The sequence below is a fragment of the Sapajus apella genome, unplaced genomic scaffold, assembly GCF_009761245.1.
Source record: "Sapajus apella isolate SASKATOON/1434 unplaced genomic scaffold, GSC_monkey_1.0 scaffold10, whole genome shotgun sequence".
Classification (NCBI taxonomy): Eukaryota; Metazoa; Chordata; class Mammalia; order Primates; family Cebidae; genus Sapajus; species Sapajus apella.
Window position 1 is genome coordinate 43,443,053 of NW_022436950.1, and position 25,564 is coordinate 43,468,616.

Below are 25,564 nucleotides of genomic sequence, written 5' to 3' on the forward strand. Positions count from 1 at the left end.
CCCTTCCCCCAGATGCTATGTTCCACAGAGATGGAAATTGTAAAAACAGCTGGGGCTGCTGCCGTTTTTTTTCTGATATGCCCTGCCCAGAGAGGAGAGGCAGACTGACCTCAGTGGTCTTGCTGAGCTGAGATGGGCTCTGCCCTGTTTGAACTTCCCTGTGGCTTTGAGTAAATTTCATATGTTCTCCACACAAAATGATAAGTATTTGATTTGATGGATATGTTCATTAGCTTTAATCATTCCACATTGTATTCATAAATCATAACTTTTTACTTTATAAACATATACAACTACAAATAGTCAATTTACAGTTAAATTACATATTAAATAATGAAAAGAAGAAAAAACAACATGGGCTCAATAAATATGTAAAGGAAATAGAAAGTATCTTTTATCAAGTTGAAGGTGTTCCTTTTCTTTCCCAATTTGTTGAGAGATTTTATCATGAATGAATCCTGGATTTTTGTCAGTTGCTTTTTCTGTGTCTATTGAGGTGATCATTTAGTTTTTGTCCTTTATGCTATTAATATGATATATTACATTATTTGGTTTTTACAATTAGTACAACCTTGCATTCCTCTTGGTCATTGTGTGTAATCCCTTTGTTATGTTTCTGGATTTGGTTTGTTAGTATTTTGTTAGGAATTTTTTTCAGTTTATATTCATGAACGATATGGCTCTGTAGTTTTCTTGTTATATCATTGTCTGGCTTTGATATCAGGCCACTAATGGGTTCATAAAAATTGTTGAGAAGTGTTTTTATCTCTTTTGTTTTCTGAAAGAGTTTGTTTAGAATTGGTATTATTTCCTTGTTTGATTGAATTCATTAGTGTAGTCATCTGTAATTGAACTTTTCTTGGTAGGAAAATTATTAATTACTAATTCAATTAGTGTACTTAATTCAGATCTATTCATATTTTCTGTTGTTTATTGGGTCACATTCTGTCCTTTTTTGCCTTTTGAGAATGTATTCTTTTTATGTAATTTGTTTGCAGAAAGCTATTCAGATAACCTTGTTTTCAGACTTTCTCCTCATTCTCTCCTTTGGTATCTGCCAACCCTGAGACCAGAGCCTTTTCTAGTGGACTCCCAGGCAGATTGCTTTCCTTCCTGTATGAGTTTGGGTTGTGGTGTTTTGAACTCTATTTCATCTGTCCTCTCTGATACGGTTTTGCTCCGTGTCCCCACCCAGATCTCATCTTGAATTGTACTCCCATAATTCCCACTTGTTGTGGGAGGGACCTGGTGGGAAATAATTGAATCATGGGGGTGGTTTCTCCCATACTGTTCTTGAGGTAATGAATTGTTCCTGAGATCTGATGGGTTGATAAGGGGAAATCCATTTCGCTTGGCTCTCATATCTCCCTGGCCACCACCATGTAAGAAGTGCCTTTTGCCTTCTGCCATGATTGTGAGGCCTCCCTAACCACATGGAACTGTAAGTTCCATTAAGCCTCTTTCTTTTGTAAATTGCCCAGTTTCTGGTTTGTCTTTATCAGCAGCACGACAGTGATCTAATACAGTAAATTGATACCAGTAGAGTGGGCACTGATGAAAAGATACCTGAAAATGTGGAGGTAACTTTGAAACTGGGTAAAAGGCAGAGGTTGGAACAGTTTGGGGGCTCAGAAGAAGACAGGAAAATGTGGGAAAGTTTGAAACTTCCTAGAGATTTGTTCAATGGCTTGGACCAAAAACCTGATAGTGATATGGATAATAAGGCTGAGGTGGTGTCAGATGGAGATAAGGAACTTGTTGGTAACTGGAGCAAAGGTGATTCTTATGTTTTAGGAAAGAGACTGGTGGCATTTTGCCGCTGTCCTAGGGATTTGTGGAACTTTGAACTTGAGAGAGATGATTTAGGTTATCTGGTGGAATAAATTTCCAGGCAGCAAAGCATTCAAGAGATGGCTTGGGTACTGCTAAAGGCTTTCATTTTCATAAGGGACACATTGCATAAAAATTTACAGCCTGACAGTATGTTAGAAAAAAAAGTCTTATTTTTGGAGGAGAAATTAAAGCCAGCTGCAGAAGTTTGCATAAGTAATGAGGAACCAAATGGTAATCCCTGAAACAATGGGAAAAATGTCTCCAGGGCATGTCAGAGGTCTTCATGGCAGCACCTTCCATCACAGGCCCAGAGGCCTAGGAGAAAATAGTTTTATAGGCCAGGCCTAGGGTCCCCATACTGTGTGCAGCCTAGGGACTTGGTACTCTTGTGTCCCAGCTGCTCCAGCTTTGGTTGAAAGGGGCCAATGTGGAGCTTGGGCTGTGGCTTCAGAGGGTGCAAGTCTCAAACCTTGGCAGTTTCCATGTGATGTTGAGCCTGCAGATGCACAGAATTCAAGCATTGAGCTTTGGGAACCTTCACCTAGATTTCAGAGGATGTATGGAAATGCCTGGATGCCCAGGCAAAAGTTTCTTGCAAAGGTTGGGCACTCATGGAAAACCTCTGCTAGGGTAGTGCAGAAGGGAAATATGGGCTCAGAGCCCCCACACAAAGTCCCTACTGGGGCACTGCCTAGTGGAGCTGTGAGAAGAGGGCCACCATCCTCTAGACCCTAGAATGGTAGATCCACTGACAGCTTGCATCGTTTGCCTGGAAAACCACAGACAATGTCAGCCCATGAAAGCAGCTGGGAGGAAGGCTATACGCTGCAAAGCCACAGGGGCAGAGCTGCCTAAGACCATGGGATCACCTCTTACATCAGTGTGACCTGGATGTGAGACCTGGAGTTAAAGGACATCATTTTGGAGCTTTAAAATTTTACTGCCCTGCTGGCTTTTGGACTTGCATGGGCTCTGTGACCACTTTGTCTTGGCCACTTTCTCCCATTTGGAATGGCTATATTTACCTAATACCTGTACCCCCTTTGTATATAGGAAGTAACTAGCTTGCTTTTGATTTTACAGGCTTATAGATGGAAGGGACTTGCCTTGTTTCAGATGAGACTTTGGACTGTGGACTTTTGGGTTAATGCTGAAATGAGTTAAGAATTTGGGGAACTGTTGGGAAGGTATAATTGGTTGCGAAATGTGAGGACATGAGATTTGGAGGGCCGGGGCAGAATGATATGGTTTTGCTCTGTGTCCCCACCCAAATCTCATCTTGAATTGTACTCTCATAATTCCCACGTGTTGTAGGAGGGAATTGGTGGAAGATAATTGAATCATGGGGACGGTTTCTCCCATATTGTTCTCATGATAGTGAATAAGTGTCATGGGATCGGATGGTTTGATAAGGGGAAACCCCTTTTACTTGGCTCACATTTCTCTCTCTTTTTGCTATCATGTAAGAAGTGACTTTCGCTTTCTGCCATGATTTTGAGGCCTCTCTAGCCACTTGGAATTGTAAGTCCATTAAACCTTTTGCTTTTGTAAATTGCCCAATCTCAGGTATGTCTTTATCAACAGTTGAAAATGGACTAATAGACTCTCCTTTTCAGGTTCCAGAAATTTGTGAAATATCTCCCTAGCTAACGACTTTTCTTCTAGTTTCTTCATAATTAATGGGTTACAATTATTTTATTATGATTTTTTCAGGGCAATTTTGAAAAGGGAGGTTCATGTCACCGTCTTGAACCAAAAGCCTCTACTGATTTTATAAAGAGAAAAAAATCAATATAGTTCTTTCCATTTTTGAGAAATAAAGTATGTCATGTTTTCTCTTTACCCAGACCTCATGCCTTCTATATTGATTATTTATGAATGGAATAAACATGGCTATTTGGAAGTACATATTTATGGGCAAATTCTTTCTTTCATAGTTAATTAGCTGTATGACCAAGGGGAAGTTATTTAACTTCTCTGATGTTCAGTTTCTTCATTTGTGAAATGGGGGTAATTATGTTGTTGTCTTCTAGCAATAGGTGTAAGGATTATAATATATGTGAAACTGTTGAAGGCCTAAGTAGGTAATCAATAAAAAGCTGCAATTATTATTGTTCTCAGTGAGGAGAATGTTTGCTACTGGCCCTAGAATGATAGAATCATAGAGTTTTTGAGCTGAAAGGATCTTCATTCTGATGAGAAGAACTTCTACAGCCATTTCTTTTACCTCCTCGCCTACCCTTGCCTTGCTGTGTCTTTCTAGGCAGGTGTTACTCACACAGAGAATGAGGTTTGTTTGGCTCTTAGAATTCAGCACGGTAGGGAAGATGAGGATTTCTGCTATTAAACAAAGAATAGTTACTGAGGTCATGTGCTTTATAGTGGCAGAATCTGAACCCAGATTTCCTGATTCCTGAAATACATTACTCCTGAGTAACTCCTGAAATATGTTACTTCCTTTCTGTACAGTCAACAATGTAAGATTACATTTGTAGTTAGACAAATCAATTTTTTTCTCTCCATGTACTAAATACCTCGAGGATTTCTACTGCTTTCATACTTGCATTCCCTCACTTAACAAACATTTATTGAGCACTAGCTATATATTAAATTAAACTGAGACATTACCCAAAGTCTTGACTCTTTTATCTTGTCCATATAATTGAAAATAATGTGTATAAAGTTCACAAAACACTGGATTCCTGGATTTGCAAAAGATAAATGAGTTAGAAGATCTGTTCTGTGCACCCACTTTGGTTTGGTATCTCAGATATACTCACTAAAGCTCCAGCCTCCCCTCCCTGGGCAGTTAGTGGGAAGGTGTATTTAATTATACAGCATCACTGACCTGTATCTCTCCCAGATGAAGTTGGGATCCAGATGAAGAGGATGATACAGTCAGTTATAAAGAGGTTAAAGCTATTTCAGAACAACTTATGTTTCTGAAGAGGTGAACTATGCCTTTCTGCCCAGTGTAGCCCCAGAACGTGTCACAAAATGTGGCTCATATTTGGCATAGATTTTGAATTGAATTATAGTTACAAGCACTATGGTATTATATAAACACATACCCAATAATAAATACATAAGCACATAAGAACTTGTGTGTCACTGATTGTTAACTTGTATGTCTGTAGAAATCTGAGAAACGGCCTTTTGAAGAATGTGTCTGTCTTCTGCAAAATTGTGTTCAAAGTACTTTCCATCAGTGCTCTTTTTAAAACTCATATTTAAAAATAGCCATACAAATTTTAGGAATATTGCAAGAGTGTTCCTTTATAAGTTCAAAGAAGAGAGAGCTTGATTCTTAAGTAATGAGGAAGAATAAGTAAAGGCCATCAAGAAGGGCGTGATTTCTGAATTAGGTCTTCCAAATAACTTCCAATATGATTGTCTGAATGAGTAAAGTATTTGGGGAGGAATATCGTACCAAACAAATATGTATACTATTTTTGAAATGTTCAACAATTCATTTTTCCTTATGATTTAATAGAAAATAGTCCTGGTTTTCTTATATTGATTATTTTATGTTTTAACTGCCCCTTATCTATTTTTGAATAGTATGTTTATCATTTTGTTAGGCAACAAGATACTGACTTAGACTCAGCTGTCCCTGATGGAAGCATAATTCCAAAACCGACCACTTCTGCTGTAGAGAAAGACATCTTGGTAACAGGCCATTTCTTTTGTCAGTATAATTGAAAATGAGAGAAATGCTTGAAGATAATTTTATACTTTTGAAGTCACTCTGTGCACCTCCTTTGTGAAACTCTGTGGACATAGGAATAAGTACAGAGTTCTGTGAAAAAGCTTTATGGGATTTATAGAAGAAATCATTCTCTCCCTTGCCACCTAGGACCACAATTTAAAAAAATTTCAAATCTACTTGCTCTACATATTGAAGCCAGGTTCAGTCATTTATAGCTTTACATGCCTTAATTTTTTATGAGAAATTGTCTTATATAATGTATATTTTACAGGGCCTATTAACTTACTTTAGAAATAGTAATTCTTCAAGTATTTCAAATGCAGAAGAATTTTTTAAAATGTAAATATCAAAGACTTTTAACCTGCTAATTCAAAAGTATTTTGACATTTAAATTTTTTCTAATAAGTAACATGTAAAAATTCATGAACATATATTGAAGTTAAATATTCATTATTCTAGAAATAACTGGTTTTAAAATGAATATGAACATGTACAATAGCAGCTATAAAATTACAGTATGGACTGTTAGGCCATTTGGAATGTCATAAATCCTATTGTATAATATTTCTTGAATTAATATATAGGGATACTGATTTGCTTATAGCTTTTAAGATCTTCTGATAATAATAAAAGGACAAAAACTAACACATTTTTTTAAAATTACAAAACACTAATTCAGCATGGACTCTGTTGTGTACATCATGTATTTAGTAATATAACTTGATGTTTTAGAGTATAGTTATAAAATGAGGTAGGAGTTTTAATTTTCATGAAAATCCACATTTGTAACATTTAGATCTCAAATAATGCCTATGTGAATTGCTCCAAATACTTTTTTATGCTTTATAAATACTTTGTTCTCCTAAAACTTGAATTTTGCTTAGTTTTATTTTTGATAAACAGGCTTTTTCTATACATCAACATTTTTCCTATCTTCTTTTTGTAGAGATATTACTATTATATTCACCACGGAATTGATACAGACCACGTAGCCCCAATGGAAGATTCTTGGCTAGAACATGTACTGGATTTAGTTCCACAACATCTGAAAGTCTTCACTGACAGCATAGTTACACTATCTGATGAAATGAGAGAAGATTATCTTCTTAGTGTAAAGAAATCCATAGGTAAATTGGTATTATTCTTTGATTTTTAATTTGAATATGTGTCTCATTAAAGATAATTTTTGTATTAAAAATTAATACCTATACTTCAAACTATTCACAATATTATAATTATGCCATTTCTTACATTGCTGTTATATTACTTAAGATCTTAGGCAAATTATATTAGTGAAATATTACAAAAAAATAATTCTATTTGTAGGGATATATTCCCACCACAAAGGACAGCACTGAAGAAAATTATAAAGCACTAATTTTAATCTCTTAATATATTTATTGAGCATCTAATTTATGCAAGGCATTAGACATTTAGGAGATAGTCTGTTTCTTTAAGATGGTCTCTTCATTGAAGGATCTTTTGGTGTAGGCATGAGACTAGACATATTTAAATTATTACCTACAAGTGTAAGTATTAACAATGAACATTAATATTACCGATGTCATAAATTAGAATGTAATTCATGTAAAATTCTTGCAGTAGACCAAAGGTTGGCAAACTATAGCTCACAGGCACATCTGGCCACTACCTGTTTTCATAAATAAAGTTTGGAAACATAGCCACACTAATTCATTTGCATGTTATGTACAAATCCAGTTGCTTCTGAGCTACAAGAGCAAAATTTAACACTTGTGACATAGGCCTTGTGGCTCACAAAGTCGAAAATACTTACAGTCTAACCCTTTACATAAAAAATTTGTTGACCCATGGTACAAATAGATCCTAAGGCTGACTGTCAGAACTATTTTTAAAATACTGACTTCTGGCCACACCTGAATTAAAATCCCTGGAGGCAGGGCCTTGGAATCTGTACTTTTATAAAAGGCTCTCAGGTTGGTTGTGATGGTAAACCTAGTATGATGGATGCTATGTTCAAAGTTAGAGTAATAATAATGCTTTGGAGTAATGTGGGGACCCTTCCTGGTGGAGGACATGCACTGTATTTACAACTCCTATGGAATATCCCGGTGATATAAAAATAAAGAGCCTAATCCCTGTCCTCAGAGTTCATAGTGTAATGAGAGAGATAGACAAATAACTAAATGATAAAGTAGTAAGTGCAAAGAGGAGAGAAACAGAAGATAAAACTGTAGGGAGAAGAGGTCACCTCTGACTTGTTGGGAAGGACTCTGGAGAAGCCTAAACTAAGTCTTGAAGGATGAACAACGGTCTAGTAGGGAATGTGCTTGGCCTAGGAAATGCTGTGAACGATGACCGACATGCATGAGAGGCTCTTCTGGACTTGTAAGCAGTTCTGAAGCCAAAGCATAGGGTGCATTTGGGGAAAGGACAGAATCTGAAGAGTCTTATATGCCTTTTCAGAGCATTTGAAGGTAAAGGAGAGTCTCTGAAGGATTGTAGGCAAGGGGGTAATACATGCAATTTGCAATTTAGAAAGAGCATCTTGAAAGACTGGCAGAAGAATTAAAATTAATTGTGAATTAAAGACCATAGAAGACAGAAGCAAGATAGCTTACTTTATTGATTTTATAACAGGACTGTTTTATGCTCTTATGCAATTTAAAAGAGAACAAGGCAATACTGTTGTCCCTTGGCATCCACAGCAGATTGGTTCCAAGACAGTCATCTCCCCAGCAGATACCAAAATCTGCAGATGCTCAAGTCTCTGATATAAAATGGCACAGTATTTGCATATAACCTCATATCCTCCCATATACTTTAAATCATCTCCAGATTTTTTATACTACCTCATACAACGTACATGCTATGTAAATTGTTGTTATACTGTATATCTTTATTTGTATTATTTTGTTGTCTGTTATTGTTTTTTCTGAATATTTTTAATTCATGGTTGGTTGAGTCCATGGATGTAGAACCTGCAGATACAGAGGGCCAACTGTTTGTAACTTTCCTCAGTGAAATAGAACTACCACTATCCTGTATTGTGGATGTTCAATTCAACAAGCATATTTTTGGTGGAATAGCTATAAGGGAAACATAATATTAAAAGCAATTATTCCTTTCAAATGAAAGGGGAGGGACACATTGTGTTAAGAAAGGGAACATATACTGTATCCTCAAAGACACGGACATGATACAGTTTCTTGTAAGATTTTTAAAATTTTCTTCTGTTCATAAATGCACAAATTGCTCATTACTAAACAACTTTAAACAGTTAATCTTAATAGAGCTAGTTTTGCAATTGCTTGGAAATATACTATAATTAACGTAAGTTTATATATCAGAGTTTTAAAATTTTCTTTTAGTTGATTTCGTTTTAAAAGATCCTAGGGAGAAAGAAGATGATAAGAAGATAGATGAACTTCCAGCCCATCGTGCTGAGTAAGTGATCAGATTTCTCTAAGAATGTTGACTATGTGACCATGTCTGTATATGTTTATATATTTCTATACCAATTATATTTTCTCATATATATGTTTATAATTTATATATAAGTAAATGTATTTGTGTGTATGTATATATTTCATATACAGGCATGCCTCATCTTCTTGCACTTTGCTTTACTGTAATTCACAGATACTGATTTTGTAAATAGTAGGTTTATGAGCGTTTTTTTTTTTTTTTGCAACTGTAGGCCTTTGTCGAACAAGTCTATTGGCATCATTTTTCTAACAGCATGTGCTCACTTTGTGTCTCTGTCAATTTTGGTAATTCGTACAGTATTTTAAACTTTTTCCATTATTATATCTCTTATGATCTGTCATCAGTAATATTTGATATTACTATTATAATTACCTTGGAAAGCCACAAACTGAACCCATATAAGATGGCAAATTATGTCAATAAATGTGCGTGTTCTGACTCTTCCACCAACCAGTCACTCCCCCATCTCTCTTCCTCTCCTAAGGCCTCCCTATTCCCTGAGACAGAACAGTATTGAAATTAGGCCAGGTAACCTAAGATGGCCTCTAAGTGAGTCACACATCTCTCACTTTAAATCAAAAGCTAGAAATCATTAAGCTTACTGAGGAAGACATATTGAAAGCCAAGACAGGCCAAAGTTAGGCCTTTTGCACCAGTTAGCCAGGCTGTGAAGGCAAAGGAAATTTTAAGTGCTGCTCCATTGAACACATGACTGACAAGAAAGCGAAACAGCCTTATTGCTGATATGGAGGAAGTGTTCTGGAAGAAGATAAAACCAGCCATGATATTTCCTTAAGCCAGAGCCTAATCCGGAACAAGGCCTTAACTCTCTTCAATTCCATGAAGGCTGAGAAAGGTAAGGAAGATGCAGAAGAAAAGTTTGAAGGTAGCAGAGGTTGCTTCATGAGGCTTAAGAAAAGAAGCTATCTCCATAATGGAGCAAGGCTTGCAAAATCAACTATTGGGTTCTGTGTTAGGCTGTTCTTGTGTTGGTATAGAAAAATACCTGAGACTGGGTGATTTATAAAGAAAAAAAGGTTTAATTGGCTTACAGTTGTTCAGGTTTTACAGGAAGTATGGTGCTGGCATCTGCTTGACTTCTGGGGAGGCCTTGGGAAGCTTACAATCATGGCAGAAGGCAAAATGGGAGCAGGCAACTCACATGGCAAGAGCAGGATTAAGAAAGGGTGAGAGGGAAGATGCCACACACTTTTTTAAACACCCAGATCTTGTGAAAGCTCGCTATTATGAGGACAGAGCCAAGAGGATGAAGATAAACGATTTGTGAGAAATCTGCCCCCATGATCCAGTTACCTCCCAAAAGTCCCCACCTCCAACACTGGGAATTACATTTCAGCATGAAATTTGGAGGAGATATACAAACTATATCAGGGACTATGCTGGTACCTGGGTGATGGGATCAATTGTTCCCCAAACCTCAGCATCACAGAATATACCCATGTAATAAACCTACACATATACCCCCTGAATCTAAAATAAAAGTTGAAATTATAGAAAAAATTTTGAAAGGCTGTATCTACCAAAGTGATTTCTCTGAGAGATCTTAGCAAAGTAAATTGAAAACTTTCTGGAAGGGATTCACTGTTGTAGATACTATTAAGAATGGTATGAATACCATTTGTGATTCATATAAGGTGGTAAAAATATCAACATGAGCAGAAGTTTGGAAGAAGTTCAACCCTTATGGATGACTCTGAGTGGCTCAAGACTTCACTGGAGGAAGTCACTGCAGATGTGTTGGAAGGATGTGTTAGAAGCCAGAGAATAAGAATTAGAAGTATAGCCTGAAGATGTGACTGAATTGCTGACATCTCATGATAAAACTTGTACAGATGAGAAGTTGCTTCTTACGGATGAGCAAACAAAGTGGTTTCTTAAGATGGATTCTGTTCCTGATGAAGATGCTGTGAACACTGAAATGACAATAAAGGATTTAGAGTATTACATAAGCTAGCTGATATGGCAGCATCAGAATTTGAGAGGATTGACTCCAATTTTGAAAGCAGTTCTAGTTGGCTATAATGCTGTCATATAGCATTGAATGCTTACAGAGAAATCTTTCATGAAAAGAAGAGTCAATTGATGATGTGGCAAATGTCATTGTTGTCTTATTTTTAAAAATTGCCACAGCTTGATCAGTTAGAGGCCATTAAGATCCTCTACCAGCAAAAAGATTATGACTCGCAAAAGTCTGAGATGATTGTTAGTATTTTGTGACAATAAAGTATTTTAAAATTTGGGTGTATGCATTTTTTTTTTTTCGAGCCAGGGTCTCACTCTGTTGCTCAGGCTGGAATACAGTGGTGTGATCTTGGTTCACTGCAACCTCTGCCTCTGGGGTTTAAGGGATTCTCCTGCCTCAGCCTCCTGAGTAGCTGGCTTTACAGGTGTGTACCACCATGCCTGGCTAATTTTTGTATTTTTAGTAGAGACGGGGTTTCACCATGTTGGCCAGGCTTGTCTTGAACTCCTGACCTCATGATCTGTCCACCTCAGCCTCCTAAAGTGCTGGGATTACAGGTGTGAGCCACTGCACTTGGTTTCTTTTTTTCTTTTTTAATTTTTGAGGTAGAGTTTCTCTCTGTTGCCCAGGCTGGAGTGCAGTAGCATGATCGTAGTTCAGTGCAGCCTTAACCTCCCAGGTGCAAGTGATCCTTTCACATCAGTTTCCCAAGTAGCTGGGACCACAAGAGCATACCACTACACCCAGTTAATTTAAAAAAAAATTTGTAGAGACTGAGTCTCCCTATGCCCAGGCTGGTCTTGAACTTCTGGGCTAAAAAACTCCTCCCGTTTTGGCCTCCCAAAGTGCTGGGATTGCAGGTGTCAGCCACTGTGCCTGGCCCTACATGTTTTTTTTAAAGATATAATGCCATTGTGTACTTAATAGACTACAATATAACATAAACATACATTTTATATGCACTGGGAAAGCAAAAGTTTGTGTGACTTGCTTAATTGCAGTATTTGCCTTATGGGGATGGTCTTGAACCAAACCTGCAATATCTCTACTGTAAGCCTCTATACAACTAATTGTTCTTATGGTCTTTATTTATGTATTTAACTGTAATTACATTTATGAGTTGATGGATTGATAGGTAGATGACTAAACATAGACAGATGGACACTAAGATGGTGAAAAGGTAAGTATTTGGTGGAAATAATTTGATATAGGGTTTTTTAAAATCCCCGTAGCAACTAGCACAGACTTCAGATATGCTAGGAGCATAAAAGATTGATGGTGCAGAAACACACTGGGAACATTGCAGAAGATATATATTTATAAGAATGTCTTTCAGTTTACATGGATTGAAATACAGAACACAAAATGGGAAAATCCACTTGCTGTATATTTTCTCTAATAATAATTAACATTTAGGAATAAATCTTAAATAGTTTGAAAGATGGAGTTTATATGATTAACCACTTCAGTTTTACGTTCTTTTGTATCATTTAAAAATGCCCCAAAGGCCAAGCTCAGTGGCTCACACCTGTAATCTCAGCACTTTGGGAGACTGAGACGAGCAGATCACTTGAGGTCAGGAGTTTGAGACCAGTTCTGGCCAATGTAGCGAAACCCCGTCACTACTAAAAATACAAACGGTAGCCTGGCATGGTGGTATAATCTTGTAATCCCAGCTACTCAGGAGGCTGAGGTGAGAGAATCGCTTGAACCCAGGAGGTGGAAGTTGGAGTGAGCTGAGATTGTGCCACTGTACTCCAGCCTGGGTGACAGGGTGAGACTCCATCTCAAATAAACAAACCAAAAAAGCCCAAATTATTTCCCATTCCACACATACACACACAAAACGTTATGTACCCATTTTCCCATATCCTCTATGGAGAACAACTTTTCTCCTGGGAAAGACAAAAATCATCCTTCATAATTGCAAAGGTGGTATAGCCACACATGAAAAATTAAATTACAATTACTGTATAATAAAACAAGACTATGTGTTTAAAATCAGTAAGAGTACAAAAGTTATACACATAAAATATGAATGTTTAAATATATTCTGAAAGGTGAAGATGGCACATTTCAATATATAAAAGATTATTAAAGTTACAGGAGTTACAGAATACAGTTGATCCTTAACACGGGGTAAGAGCCACTGAGCTGCTATACCACATATAATTTTTGACTTCCCCAAAACTTAACTATTAATAGCCTACTGTTCATTGGAAGCCATACTGATAGCATAAACATTCAATTAACACATATTTTTTGTGTTATATATATTACATACTGAATTCTTAGAATAAAGTAAGCTAGAGAAAAGAAAACGTTAAGAAAATCATAAGAGATAAAATATATTTACTATTCGGTAAGTGGAAGTGGAACATTGTAAAGGTCTTCATCCTTGTAATCTTTACATGGTGATAGTGATAAGAGGAGGAAGAAGAGGAAGTGGCAGGGGTGGAGGAAGAGGAGAAGGAAGAGGGTGAGGGAGAAGGAGATTGGTTTTGCTGTGGGAGTGTGGGTGGCAGAAGCGGAAGAAAATCCACATGCACAGTTCAAACCTGCGTTATTCAAAGGTTGACTATAAATGTGTTTTCAATTAAGAACATTAGAGAGTGTGATTTATAAATGATGTTTAAATATTACCAGAGGATAAGTTCAAGGGGGTTTCTATAGTTAGGTTGGACTATATCCTTAAAATGTTTTAAAAATGAAAAGGATGAATTTAAAAAATAAATCCAGGGAAAATTTAAATGCATATCCTGAAATTAGTAGAGAATCTTTGAAGATGTTTATGAGAGATAGCTGGCTGTTGTTTCCATTTGTTGATTGTAAGTTATTTGTGAATTCAATAAGATCAAGTATTTGGAGACAAATTACTTTTTGTATTAAAGATTTAAACCTAATTTCAGAATCATTATTATGAAATTATACTAAACCATAAAACATATGATCTTTAGATATTTTAAAACACAATTACTTGTTTTGTTATAAGGGATGCATCACGTATTTTATTAAAATTAATTCATTATTACCCAAATGTACTTACTATAAAAATATTTTCTTTTGACTTTGAAATAATGTAGCTGAATATTTTCTTTGTTTTCAGAATGGAAATTCTGCCAAAACCTTGGAGGAAATCTTTTTTAGCTGCAAGCAATTATATTAGGGATCACTTGAATGCAATGAATCCCACGATGCTGGCTGTACTAGATTTGTGGCACAGTAATTTTAAGTGAGTATATGTGGCCCTACAGAGGTTTTTAAAATATAGAGGGAAGTTGTTTTACTATAGCTTATTTTTTTCTTTTACTACTTTGACTGCAAAGTAAAACATTACCATTTTTAATGTAAGTATTCAAACATGGATTTAAATAAACAACATAGAAGTATATAGAGTAAAAAGTGAACATTGCTTTTCTAAAATTTTAAAATTTTAAATTTTTGTGAGTACATAGTAGATGTATATATTTGTGGGGTACATGAGATATTTTGGTAGAGGCATGTAGTGAGTAATCACACCATGGAAGGTTTGGTGTTCATCCCTTCAAACATTTATCCTTTTCATTACAAACAATCCATTTATACTCTTTGTTATTTTTTAATGTACAATTAAAGTATTATTGACTGTAGTCCTCCTGTTGTACTATCAAATACTACGTCTTACTCATTCTAATTATATATTTTCTTTCACCCATTAACATAATCCTGCTATTAACGGACTCTGATACATTCTTCAGCATGTCAGTTGTGTTTTTCAACTCTAGAATATCTGCTTGATTCATTTTAGTTATTTCAATCTCTTTGTTAAATTTATCTCATAAAATTCTGAATTCCTTCTTTGTGTTATCTTGAATTTATTTGAGTTTCCTCAGAATAGCTATTTTGAATTCTCTGACAGGTCATATATCTCTGTTTCTTCAGGATTGGTCCTTGGTGCTTTGCTTAATTAAGTTCATTTGGTGAGGTCATATTTTCTTAGATGGTATTGATGCTAGTAGATGTTTGTCAGTGTCTGGACATTGAGGAGTTAGGTATCTGTTGTAGTCTTCACAGTCTGGGCTTATTTGTGCCTGTCCTTCTTGGCAAGGTTTTCCAGATATTTAAAGGAACTTGGACCCCAAACCCCATAACACTGTGGTTTTTGCAGACTCATGGAGGTACTACCTTAGTGGTCTTGGATAAGTTTCAGAAGAATTCTCTGGATTACCAGGAGGAGACTCTTATATCTTTACTTTACTTTCTCCCAAACAAATGGAGTCTCTCTGTGCTGAGCCACATAGAGCTGGGAGTGTGGTGATGCAAGCAACTCTGTGGCCACCATCACTGGGACTGCAATGGATCAGACCTGAAGCCAGCACAGCACTGGGCCTTGCCCAAGGCCCTTCCCTTCAGGATAGCGAGTTCCTCCAGGCATGTCCAGAGATATTCTCTGGAAGCAGGAATTGGGGTCAAAAACTGTAGCAATTTACCTTATGTCCTATTCTACCGCAGCTAAGCTGGCACTCCAACCACAATACAAAGTCCTTCCTGCTCTTCCTCTTCTTTCCACAGGCAGAAGAGCCTCTCCCTGTAGCCATTACCACCACTGGTTTATGAGGGGTTCTGCCAGGCCACTACCAATGCTCACTTAAAGTTCAAGGGCTCTTTCATCAGCTTATGGTGAATGCTGCCAGGCTTGGGACTCACGCTTTAGAGGATTGAGCTCCCCTCTCGCCCAGAGCAGGTCCAGAAATACTTTCCAAGAGCCTAGGCTTGGACTTGGTGACCCTAAAGGTCTGTTTGTTGCTCTACCCCACTGTGGCTGAGCTGATACTTAAAGTACAAGTCCCTTTTACTTTTCCCCCTGCTTTTCTCAAACAGAAGGAGTCTTTCACAATAGCTACAACAGCTGGGAATGGTCATCCCTGAAGCCAGCATGTCTCAGAGACCATGACCCTCAGAGTACTTCGTGGGTATCACAGTTGGTTATTCAGGGCCCAGGGGTTCTTTAGTCAGCAGGTGACGATTCCTGCCAGCACTGTGTCCTTTCTTTCAAGGCAGTAGATTCCCTTTTGGCCCAGGGGTGTGTCTAGAAATGTCATCTGGGAGCTAGGGCCTGGGATAGGGACCTCGCACCTCTGGTGCCTTGTCCTGCTGTGACTGAGCTGATATACAAAATGCAAGACAAAGTCCTCTTTACTCTTTGCTCTCCTCTCCTTAAGCAGAAGGAAGGAGTCACATTTGTTGCTGTGAGCTGCACTGCCTGGGTCTAAGGAAGGGATGGCCCAAGTACTTCCTTAGCTGTGTCAGCTGGTGTCTGCCTAGGTCACATGCCACCTGGGCTCACTGGCTCTAAGCCCAGCCTAACCCTAGGAGTTGCCTGGGAATTGCAGTCCTTGGGTCCTAGACCACCTTTCAAGTTTACCTGGGACCTTAGAATACTTCAGTCTGCGGTGGTGAGGCTTGCCAAGAAACTCAAGTTCTGACCACTGGGATGGCAATTTCCTACCTGCTAGGGCTGGTCCAAATGCTCCCTCCATGCACAGGTGCTGGCTGAGCCCAGCAGGGCTTCAGTCTCTGCTGTGACAAGGCAGCACTGAGTTCAAAGTAAAGTCCCTCAGTCACTGCATTCTCCCTTACCCAAAGTGCATGGATTCAGTCTTTGTGCCACTGCTGGGGGATGGGAGAGGGGTGGCATCAGCAATTCAAGACTGCCTCTCCTGCCCTCTTCAATGTCTTCTTCAGCAGTATGAAACCAGGTACTATGATTGCTCACCTGATTTTTGTTTTTTGTGGTAGTGCTTTTCTCTGTGCAGATAGTTGTTAAAATTTTGTGTTCCAGCTCGGGGAAAGACTGGTATAGGCTTCTAGTCTGCCATGTTGTGCCACCTCTGAACATTGCTGTTTATCTCTGTCCCAGTTCACTTCCTCCTCCCCACCCGATCACTGTGCATATTTTAATGGTAATCACAGTTAAGGGGCTGAATTATCATAACTTGTTTTAAATTGCAATGAACATTAGCTGCTCTAGTCTTCTAAACAGTTGGAAAATGTAGCAGATACTGCCAAGTGAATGACATGAGGTGATGCTCCTTTGGTGTTGGCCATTCTCTTGCATTAGCCTTTAGCTGGAATGTCTTAGAAGTAAGCTTGGGAAAGTAGGGCTGTGGCCTTTCTTTCCATCTGCTCCTGGCTCCTTAGGCAGCCTCTCTTTTTAATAGCATGCCATCTGTTGCTCCGCTTACCCTTAGAGGAAGGGAGGAAGGAAGACTACAAGTGGCAGTGAGAGGCCAGAGAATAACCAGGTGGTAAAGTGTGTGTTTAAGCGTGGAGGCAGGAGGCAAGAGGGTAACAGGCTGGGAGAAGACCACTCCCCTCATCCTCCAGACCACCTATGCTTAGAGTCAACCCTGTTAGGTAGGGTACTGAAAATATACTGGGCTTTTTGTTATTTTTACTACCCCCAAGCAGAGAGGCTCAGGGGAGAAGCAGACATGCAGCACAGGGTCTGCTTTGAAGTTTCCCAGCCACAGTGTTCTTAAACATTTTGTAAAAAAGCAAAATAAAAATTCCTTACTGTTGCATCTGTCTTCTGAAGATGACAGCAGCTGGCAGAGCTCATGCACCTCAGCCGAGTTAGCATTTAATATACTGCTACGGGAGAGAGCCCCTTATTAGCAGGCTCCTCCCCCAGAGCTCTGTACTCTAGGCTGCTTCACACTCCTCTGCCCACCTTACGCAAATAAAGTCAGGGGTGCATGGACTGTTTCTTAGCCCATTCCCTAGGGAGCTAGGGAGGACAAGGAATTGCTCGTCAACTGAGACATCTGAGGGGTAGCAGGGAAGGGCAGACGTAGGAAAAGCAGCAGCACAGCAAGCAGCAGGTCACTTTCTGGGCACAGTCATTAAGGCACGTGGTCATGGTGAGAAGGATTCTTAGGACCGGGCTGGAGCTGCTACAGCCACCTGGGGACCTGGTCTGTGCCTCTTGGCCTTCCCTCCATCACCACAAACCCAGAAAGGGGCAACCTGCCCAGACTGCCAGTGACCAAATGGGTACCCCAAGACATCTTAGTAACTCTCCTGCCCCAGGCCTCTGTGGGCAGCAAGAAAGCTAATGCTTTCTGGGATAAAACCCAGGAGGCAGCATGCAACTTTCCCTTACACTTCAGGGAAACAAAAAAAAGACAAGGCCAGAAAGGCCGATGCTGGAAGTGGGAAGTGAGAACTTGCATATTAGGAAGACAATCAAAATCAGCCACTTTCCTTCCCTCCTGGAGGCACCCTTCCAGCAGGGAAGTTTGTCAAGGAGATGCAGCCACCTGATGATATAGATGTTTGCTGACCGGAGTTCTTATCCAAGAACCGTCCCTTGGGCGGCCTCCAGCCTCAAGGGGGATGGAAGGTACTGCTGGCTGAGCAGGGCCAACAGATGCAGGGCCCTTTAAGGGTGGAGTAAAAGAACATAATAGCTTTTCTATAGGGGGAGGAGGGCTCCAGTCCATCTTTATCCTCACTAGAAAAAAATCTCTTCCTTATTCCCCATAGAAGGGAATAAAGAGGGGAGAGAAGTCTCTCCCTGTGTTCTGGTTTCTGGTTTTCCTTCTCCTTTAAATCCCCCAAATTTCCTTTAGGAGGAAAAGATGGGCAGTTTGACTCACTGCAATCTGGCAGATAAAGAGGATACAACACTGAGCGTACCAGTGCCCAGGTGGTCAAAATAATAACATTAGTAAAATGACCTTGCTCATATCTTCTTTTCAGGCAGCGACCTACCTGCTCTCATAACTAAATCTAAGGTTCCTTGATCAGGAAACCGATGGCATTTTTGCTGAATTAAGAGAATAACCTTGTGTAGAGCTCTGGGCTCTACAGTGCGCTGGATAGCCTTAAGTAGCTGTTGCACTGTTTTAAAAAATACTTTCTGCTCTTTGGTCATTTCTTAACCCATGATAACCTAACCCCTGATATTTTACACGTATGTCCTGTCCTCTTGATGGGAGTCAGAACTGTCCCTTACCGGGATTCCCTGAAAATTGATAAGCTCTTCACCTTCACGCTAAATTCAAGGCGATCACATCGGGGGCACCTTGTGCAGTTGCAGAGCTTATAGCTTACAGTGAATGCCAAGAACAGAGTACTCGAACAGTTCCAGCTGAGTGGGGCTGGCGGGTAGCTCTTGTGAGAATCCGCCCCAGCACCCAGCCACCAAGCATTTGTTGAAAGGGCTTGTGTTAATTACAAACATCCACTAGATGGCCATTTGAGATGGGTTACTGAGGACCTGTGACCCTGTGCACACTCAAACTGCAATCTCAGGGGGCTGTTTTCAGCATTCCTTATCATACCACACACACCACTCCTTGTCCTGTTTTCAGGGTTAAGTAGTTTCATCCCCATGCACAAATAACATACACAGTGCCTCAGTATTTTTCCATGCCTCAACCTGAAATGGCATGTACATAAGCTTAAATATGTTGCCATGTGCCCCCTACACAGAAAAGGAGGATTAGCAAAAGCAAAATGTGTTCCTGAGAAAGGGAAAGTTTCATGGGACAACCAAGAAATGTAGATACTTCGAGTGGAATTTGTGTGGGAAACTCGGTCTTGGTAAGAAGGGAGAATATTGGTTTTGAGAACCAGAGAACAAAGGTAGAGACTGACTTGATGCTGAGTCCAGAATATTGGACCAGGACTGTTGAAATTCCTCCTGCCTGAAAATCTGTGACAGAGCCAAGGATCAGCGTGGGTTTCAGCTTGAGGTGAGCATTAAGTGACAGTTGTGAGGGCAGGAAGGATATGTGGCCGACAGATGGGCCTACAAAATTCACTTCTGATTGGATATGGGGAGGTAAAGGACAGGGAGAGTTCAAAGACAATCCAGAGTTTCATGGTCTGGGTGATTTGGAGCTATTTGGTCCTACCAATAGAAAATTGAAATGAAGAAGTTATTTTGGTGGTTAGAAGACGGATCATCATAAAACTTTTTCAAGAAATATCTGTTTCCTTCCATTAACCAAATTGAAGCTAATGCATAGTGAGTAATACCTTTTTTCCTGATATTTTCTATTGTCTTAAACCAATGATTTTAAACTATTGTTCCACTGCTGGGTTATTGTAGGGACCATCCCAAGAAAGCAAGAACAGTGTCTGGTAGTATTTTTCCTGTTTTCTTAACAATTCAGCCTATTGACCAAATGGGCAATATTATTTGCAGAGATTTCATGGGAAAGTTATTGTGCTGTGTAAAACCTTTCAATCTCAAAACATCAAAGATGGTATTCTGTGCCTCAAATTCTGTTTCAAATTGAACACTAAGAAATTAAGGAAAATTGGTCTGATGGCTCAATGGCAAGGTGGATTTCAGAGATTGTACCCTTGCAACTACTTTTTATTCAGGGCTATTTCACACCACATGCATCTGCATCCTGATTACGGCTGTAGTTTAAAAATGTAAAATAATGTTGAAAGCATTGACTAAAGCTAAAAAGAGATACCTTATGTTTAATATGTGCTATTATGCTATATTTTAGGAGTCATTATATTGCTGAATTATGCAGAATAACACATTGGTTCTCTAGCAGTGTTTATACCTACTTTGTGCCTAATGTATTATCAATGTCATGTAGAGTGCATTATAACTTAGATGAATTTTAGCTTGCAGAAGAAATATAAAGAAATAGATTTGAAATGTGTTTTGTTTACTAACCAGTATTTTACATTGGTCGTTAAGGAAACATTAAATGTGATTTTTTTTTAAGAACATGATGACACTAATGCTAATATTATTCTTTCATTTTAGTCAATCTACCAGAGAAAATACTTAGCTGAGTAAACTATGTGTACAACAAAGATCTATAACACTGTAGTCAAAAGGGATTGTTTTGATAGTTGTTGACGCCAGTAATCCCTGTGTTCTTAAAAAGCATAAATCAGACACGTTCAAGAGTTTGATACACTGGTTCTTGATTAGATATGAGACCCCTTCATCCCATGGATGCCTGAAGTTTAGGGTTGCTTTCTTTTCAGAGAGGGTGCAATTTTTCTTCTCAGAGCAATGGATTCTAGAAGCATTGAGCCCTCACTTTTCTTGTTTAAATTATTACAGTTTAAAAACAAAAACCAGTCTGAACTATCCATCATATCTCAGTTGTTGCAACTTTCTTCTACTTCACAGTGAAATTACATGTTTTATTGTGTTCCTATTGAATTTAATTATATGAATTATTTTTAAAATGAGAATATCTTGTGTTCTTTAACATTTAATTTTATGGAACACAATTTTTAATGATTAAACCTAGGAATATGATATTTTTGAGAAGGGACCAATTAGTAAAATATTAGATACCAAAAAAGTCATTGTTAAATTACTGCTTATTTTTATCTCTTGCAGAAAATTACGTTTAGTCGATATTGAAGAATTTCATAATCGCCATGATGCATTAGAGTTGTCAAGTTTTCAGAACATTATTATGAGACACATGGAATCTGCCAAAGACACTCTACTTAAAATGTAAAGGTTTGAAATTTCATGTGGGAAAGCATAAGTTTAAAAATGTCACTGGTGGACTACTGCATTTTAACTGCTTTTAGAAAATCCCATTTTAACATGTTTTAAATCATTTTTATATGAATTAAATATATATTTAATTATATTACTCTAATATTTGTCCATATGTTCTATACAGCATAGATTGTGTAGAAACTAAAATGTTCATGACAAATGGTTACTTTTTTTCTAAATGTCTGGTTTGTACCTGTCCTTTGAGAGGCGTACTGAATACCATGAGGGAATGGTTACATACTCATTATTCCCCAGATATTCATTTGTCATCTACTGTAAATACATGCTAGACTCTATACCTCCTTTCATTTTGTTTTTGGATGGGGAAAGCAGAAGAGTTTAAAGAATGATTAGGTGGGGAGAGTATATCGTTTAAATGACTTTACAATCTCGATGGAAAGCAGACCTATCAAATGATAATTGAATATCTCCTTGGATTGGCTCTTCAGAATGGAATAGCCACATGTGATAATTCATAATGATAACATAAAAATAGAAAAGAGATGATAAAATGAAAACACATAATTACAGAGAAGAAGGTGACCTCTTAAAGACAGACAGTATGCTTTGAAACAACTTAGGAAAATTGTTTCTATCGTGGGTCATTAAGTTATTATAAACCGGACATTAAAATTAGGTCAAATTTAAGAAAGCAGAGTACATAAAACTGCTGGCATAGTTTCATAGTTTCTAAAAGTTACTTAGATATCTTCATAATTTGAGATTAAATATTTCCTTTATCTTGCTTGCTTCTCCAGTGTGTTAGAATCAAATTATTTGTCTGATATTACTTGAAAAAACGTTAGCCTTTTATATAATCAAATTATTTGTCTGATATTACTTGAAAAAACGTTAGCCTTTTATATTAGTATTAAGTTAACATAGAAATAGAAAAGAGGTGATAAAATGAAAACACATAATTAACTACAGAGAAGAAAGTGACCTCTTAAGGACAGGATACAAATAAATTATCTTGATCTATAACTTCTGGGTTATACCCAGAAATATATTAGCACTATAAATTTTAGTTAAATGGATGTCACATTACAGAGTAGAGTACAAAACTTTATTGAATTATTTTTCTCAGAAATGTAGATTGATTAGCTGAATCTCTTGATGCTTCCTGATTGATTGTCAGAAAAGAACTTTCTGACCATACTTTAGGTAGTGAGGCAAAAGGCAGAGCATCAGCTCATAGAGGAGAAACGATTAGCAAATGATTAATTATAACTTCTACCCCAAACCTAAATGCCTTTTCGTTGTCCTCATCTTACACTTTTACTCACAGTGTGTGGTATATCACCCAGACTTCTGGAAACCTGCTTTTCTGTGCTGCTGTGTTTCTCTAGTTCTTCTTCCATTTATCTTTTTCTGGCTTTACTTATTATTCCCTACAAGTAGGGTTCCCCAGGTCTTTGTTGTTCTCTCTTTATATTCTCTTGATGTTTTCATGATTTCATCTGTCTCAAGATTCTGTATTCTGAGCTTTAGGCCTGTCTTACCAATTTTTTAAATTGATACATAATAGTTGTACATATTTATAGGGTACATATACTTTTGGAATATTTTGATGTATTCGTACAATGAATAATGATTCAATTAGGGTAATAAGCATATCCATCACCTCAAACATTTATTATTTCTTTATGTTGGGAGCATTCTAAATCTTCTCTTGTAGTTATTTTGGAATATACTATAAATTCTTGTTAACTGTAGTCGCACTGCATTGCTATCAAACACCAGAACTTGTTCTTTCTATCAGCTGTATTTTTGTGTCTATTAACCAACCTCTCTTCATCCTCCATAGCATCCCTACCTTTCCTATTCTCTCTTAACCACCATTCTACTTACAACCTCAATGATACCATTTTTTTTTTAGCTTTAACATATGAATAAGAGCATGTGATATTTGTCTTTATGTGCCTGGCTTATTTCAGTTAACATGATGTCCTCCAGGCTCATCCATGTTGCTGCAAATGACAGGATTATATTCATTTTTATGACTGAATAATATTTCATTGTGTATCTATATATACACTACATTTTATATACTATATTTTATATACATTTTATATTTTATTTACATTTTATATACTACACACACACACACACACACACACACACACACACACACACACACACACTATATTTATTCACCCACTGATGGGCCAGGTTGAGTATGTATTTTGGTTATTGTGAACAGCGCTGCAATAGACATAGGAGGGCAGATATCTCTTTGATATATTGATTTCCTTTCTTTGGGATACATACCCTGCAGTGGAATTATTGAGTTATATGGTAGTTGTAATTTTAGTTTATTGAGGAGCCGCCGTAGTGTTCTCTATAGTGGTTTACAAATTTGTGTTGCCAACAGTGTGTGAAAGTCCCCCTTTCAGCTGGGCATAGTGGCTCACACCTGCAATCCCAGCACTTTGGGAGGCTGAGGTGGGCAGATGACGTGAGGTCAGGGGTTTGAGTCCAGCCTGGCCAACATGATGAAACCGCATCTTTACTAAAAATATAAACATTAGTTGGATTTGGTGGTACATGCCTATGATCCCAGCTACTCAGGAGTCTGAGGTAGGAGAATCGCTTAATCCTGGGAGGTGGAGGTTGCAATGAGCTGAGATTGCACCACTGCACTCCAGCCTGGGTGGCTGAGTGAGACTCTGGTCCAAGAAAAAGAAAGGGAATGTGGAAGGAGAAGAGAGAGAGGAAGGAAGGAAAGAGTTCTTTTTCTGTATCTTTGCTAGCATCTGTTATTTTTTGTACTTTTGATAGTAGCCATTTTAACCGGAGTGAGATGATATCTCAGTGTGCTTTTGATTTGCATTTCCCTGATGAATAGGAATGTTAGACGTTCTTCATATACCTGTTGGCTATTTGTACATTTTATTTAGGAAAATGTTTATTCAGATCATTTTTCCATTTTTAGTGAGATTATTTGGATTTTTGCTGTTGTTTGAGTTCTCTGTTTTCTGGTTATTGATCCTTTGTATGATGAATAGTTTGCGAACATTTTTTCCCATTCTGTAGGTTGTCTCTTTACTTTGTATAGATAATTTCCTTTGCTATGCAAAGCTTTTTAGCTTGATGTTATCCTGTTTGTTAATTTTTGCCTTTCTTGCCTGTGCATTTAGGTATTCCTCAACACATCTTTGCCCAGACTGATATAATACTGAATCTCTTTAGTTGAATGTCTTATCAGCAGCTGAATCTCAGCATGTTCATAGCAATGCTTATTCTCTTTCCTCCAGACCTGCTATTCTTCCTTTTGTGAACCATTCCTAGGCCAAGTTGAAAGCCTTGTGACTTTTTTTGTTCTCTTTCGAAATTTTATGTAGGAAAACATGAAACTTTAGCTCTGCTTCCAGCAATACCCAATGTATTGCTATTCTTTTTTATTGAGAAATAATTCATTTACCATAAAATTCACTATTTTAATGTGTACAATTCAGTAGTTTATAATATACTCACATGGTTGTGCCACCATCACAACTAATTACAGAACATTTTCATTTTCACCAAGCAGTATAGTTTAAATGTTTTTTCCCTCCAAATCTCATATTGAAACGTAATCCCCAGTGTTGGAGGTGTGGCCTGATGGAAGCTGTTTGGGTCTTGGGAACAGATCACTCATGAATAGCTTGGCTCTGTTGTCATGATAATAAGTGAGTTCTTGCTCTGAGTTCACACAAAATCTGGTTGTTTAAAAGTGTATGGCACCTTCCTCCTTGCTGTAGCTTTGGCCATATGATATGGCTGTTCCCCCTCACCTTCCACATTAATTATAAGTTCCTGAGGCCCTCACTGGAAGCAGATGCTAGAACCATGCTGGTACAACCTGTAGAATCATAAGCCAATTAAACCTCTTTTGTTTTTGAATTACCCAGTCTCAGATATTGCTTTATAGCAACATAAGAATGGCTTAATACATCCTAGAAAGAAGCTCCGTACCTGTTTATTCACCCACTGATGGGCCTGGTTGATTCTGTATTTTGGCCATTATGAATAGTGCTGCAATAAA

At 37.9% G+C, this 25,564-nt stretch overlaps 1 protein-coding gene across 2 annotated transcripts in view; it reads left to right on the forward strand.

Moving 5' to 3' along the window:
* Positions 1-25,564, forward strand: part of DNAH7 (dynein axonemal heavy chain 7) — a 172,677-nt gene that overhangs the window by 74,902 nt on the left and 72,211 nt on the right. The window contains exons 6-10 of one of the 2 annotated variants that reach the window (XM_032278796.1): positions 5,415-5,502; positions 6,489-6,669; positions 8,893-8,968; positions 14,101-14,226; positions 21,367-21,486. In XM_032278796.1, the coding sequence (XP_032134687.1) occupies positions 5,415-5,502; positions 6,489-6,669; positions 8,893-8,968; positions 14,101-14,226; positions 21,367-21,486 (591 nt within the window). The remainder of the gene's footprint in view (positions 1-5,414; positions 5,503-6,488; positions 6,670-8,892; positions 8,969-14,100; positions 14,227-21,366; positions 21,487-25,564) is intronic. The other variant, XM_032278797.1, reaches the window with a different exon arrangement.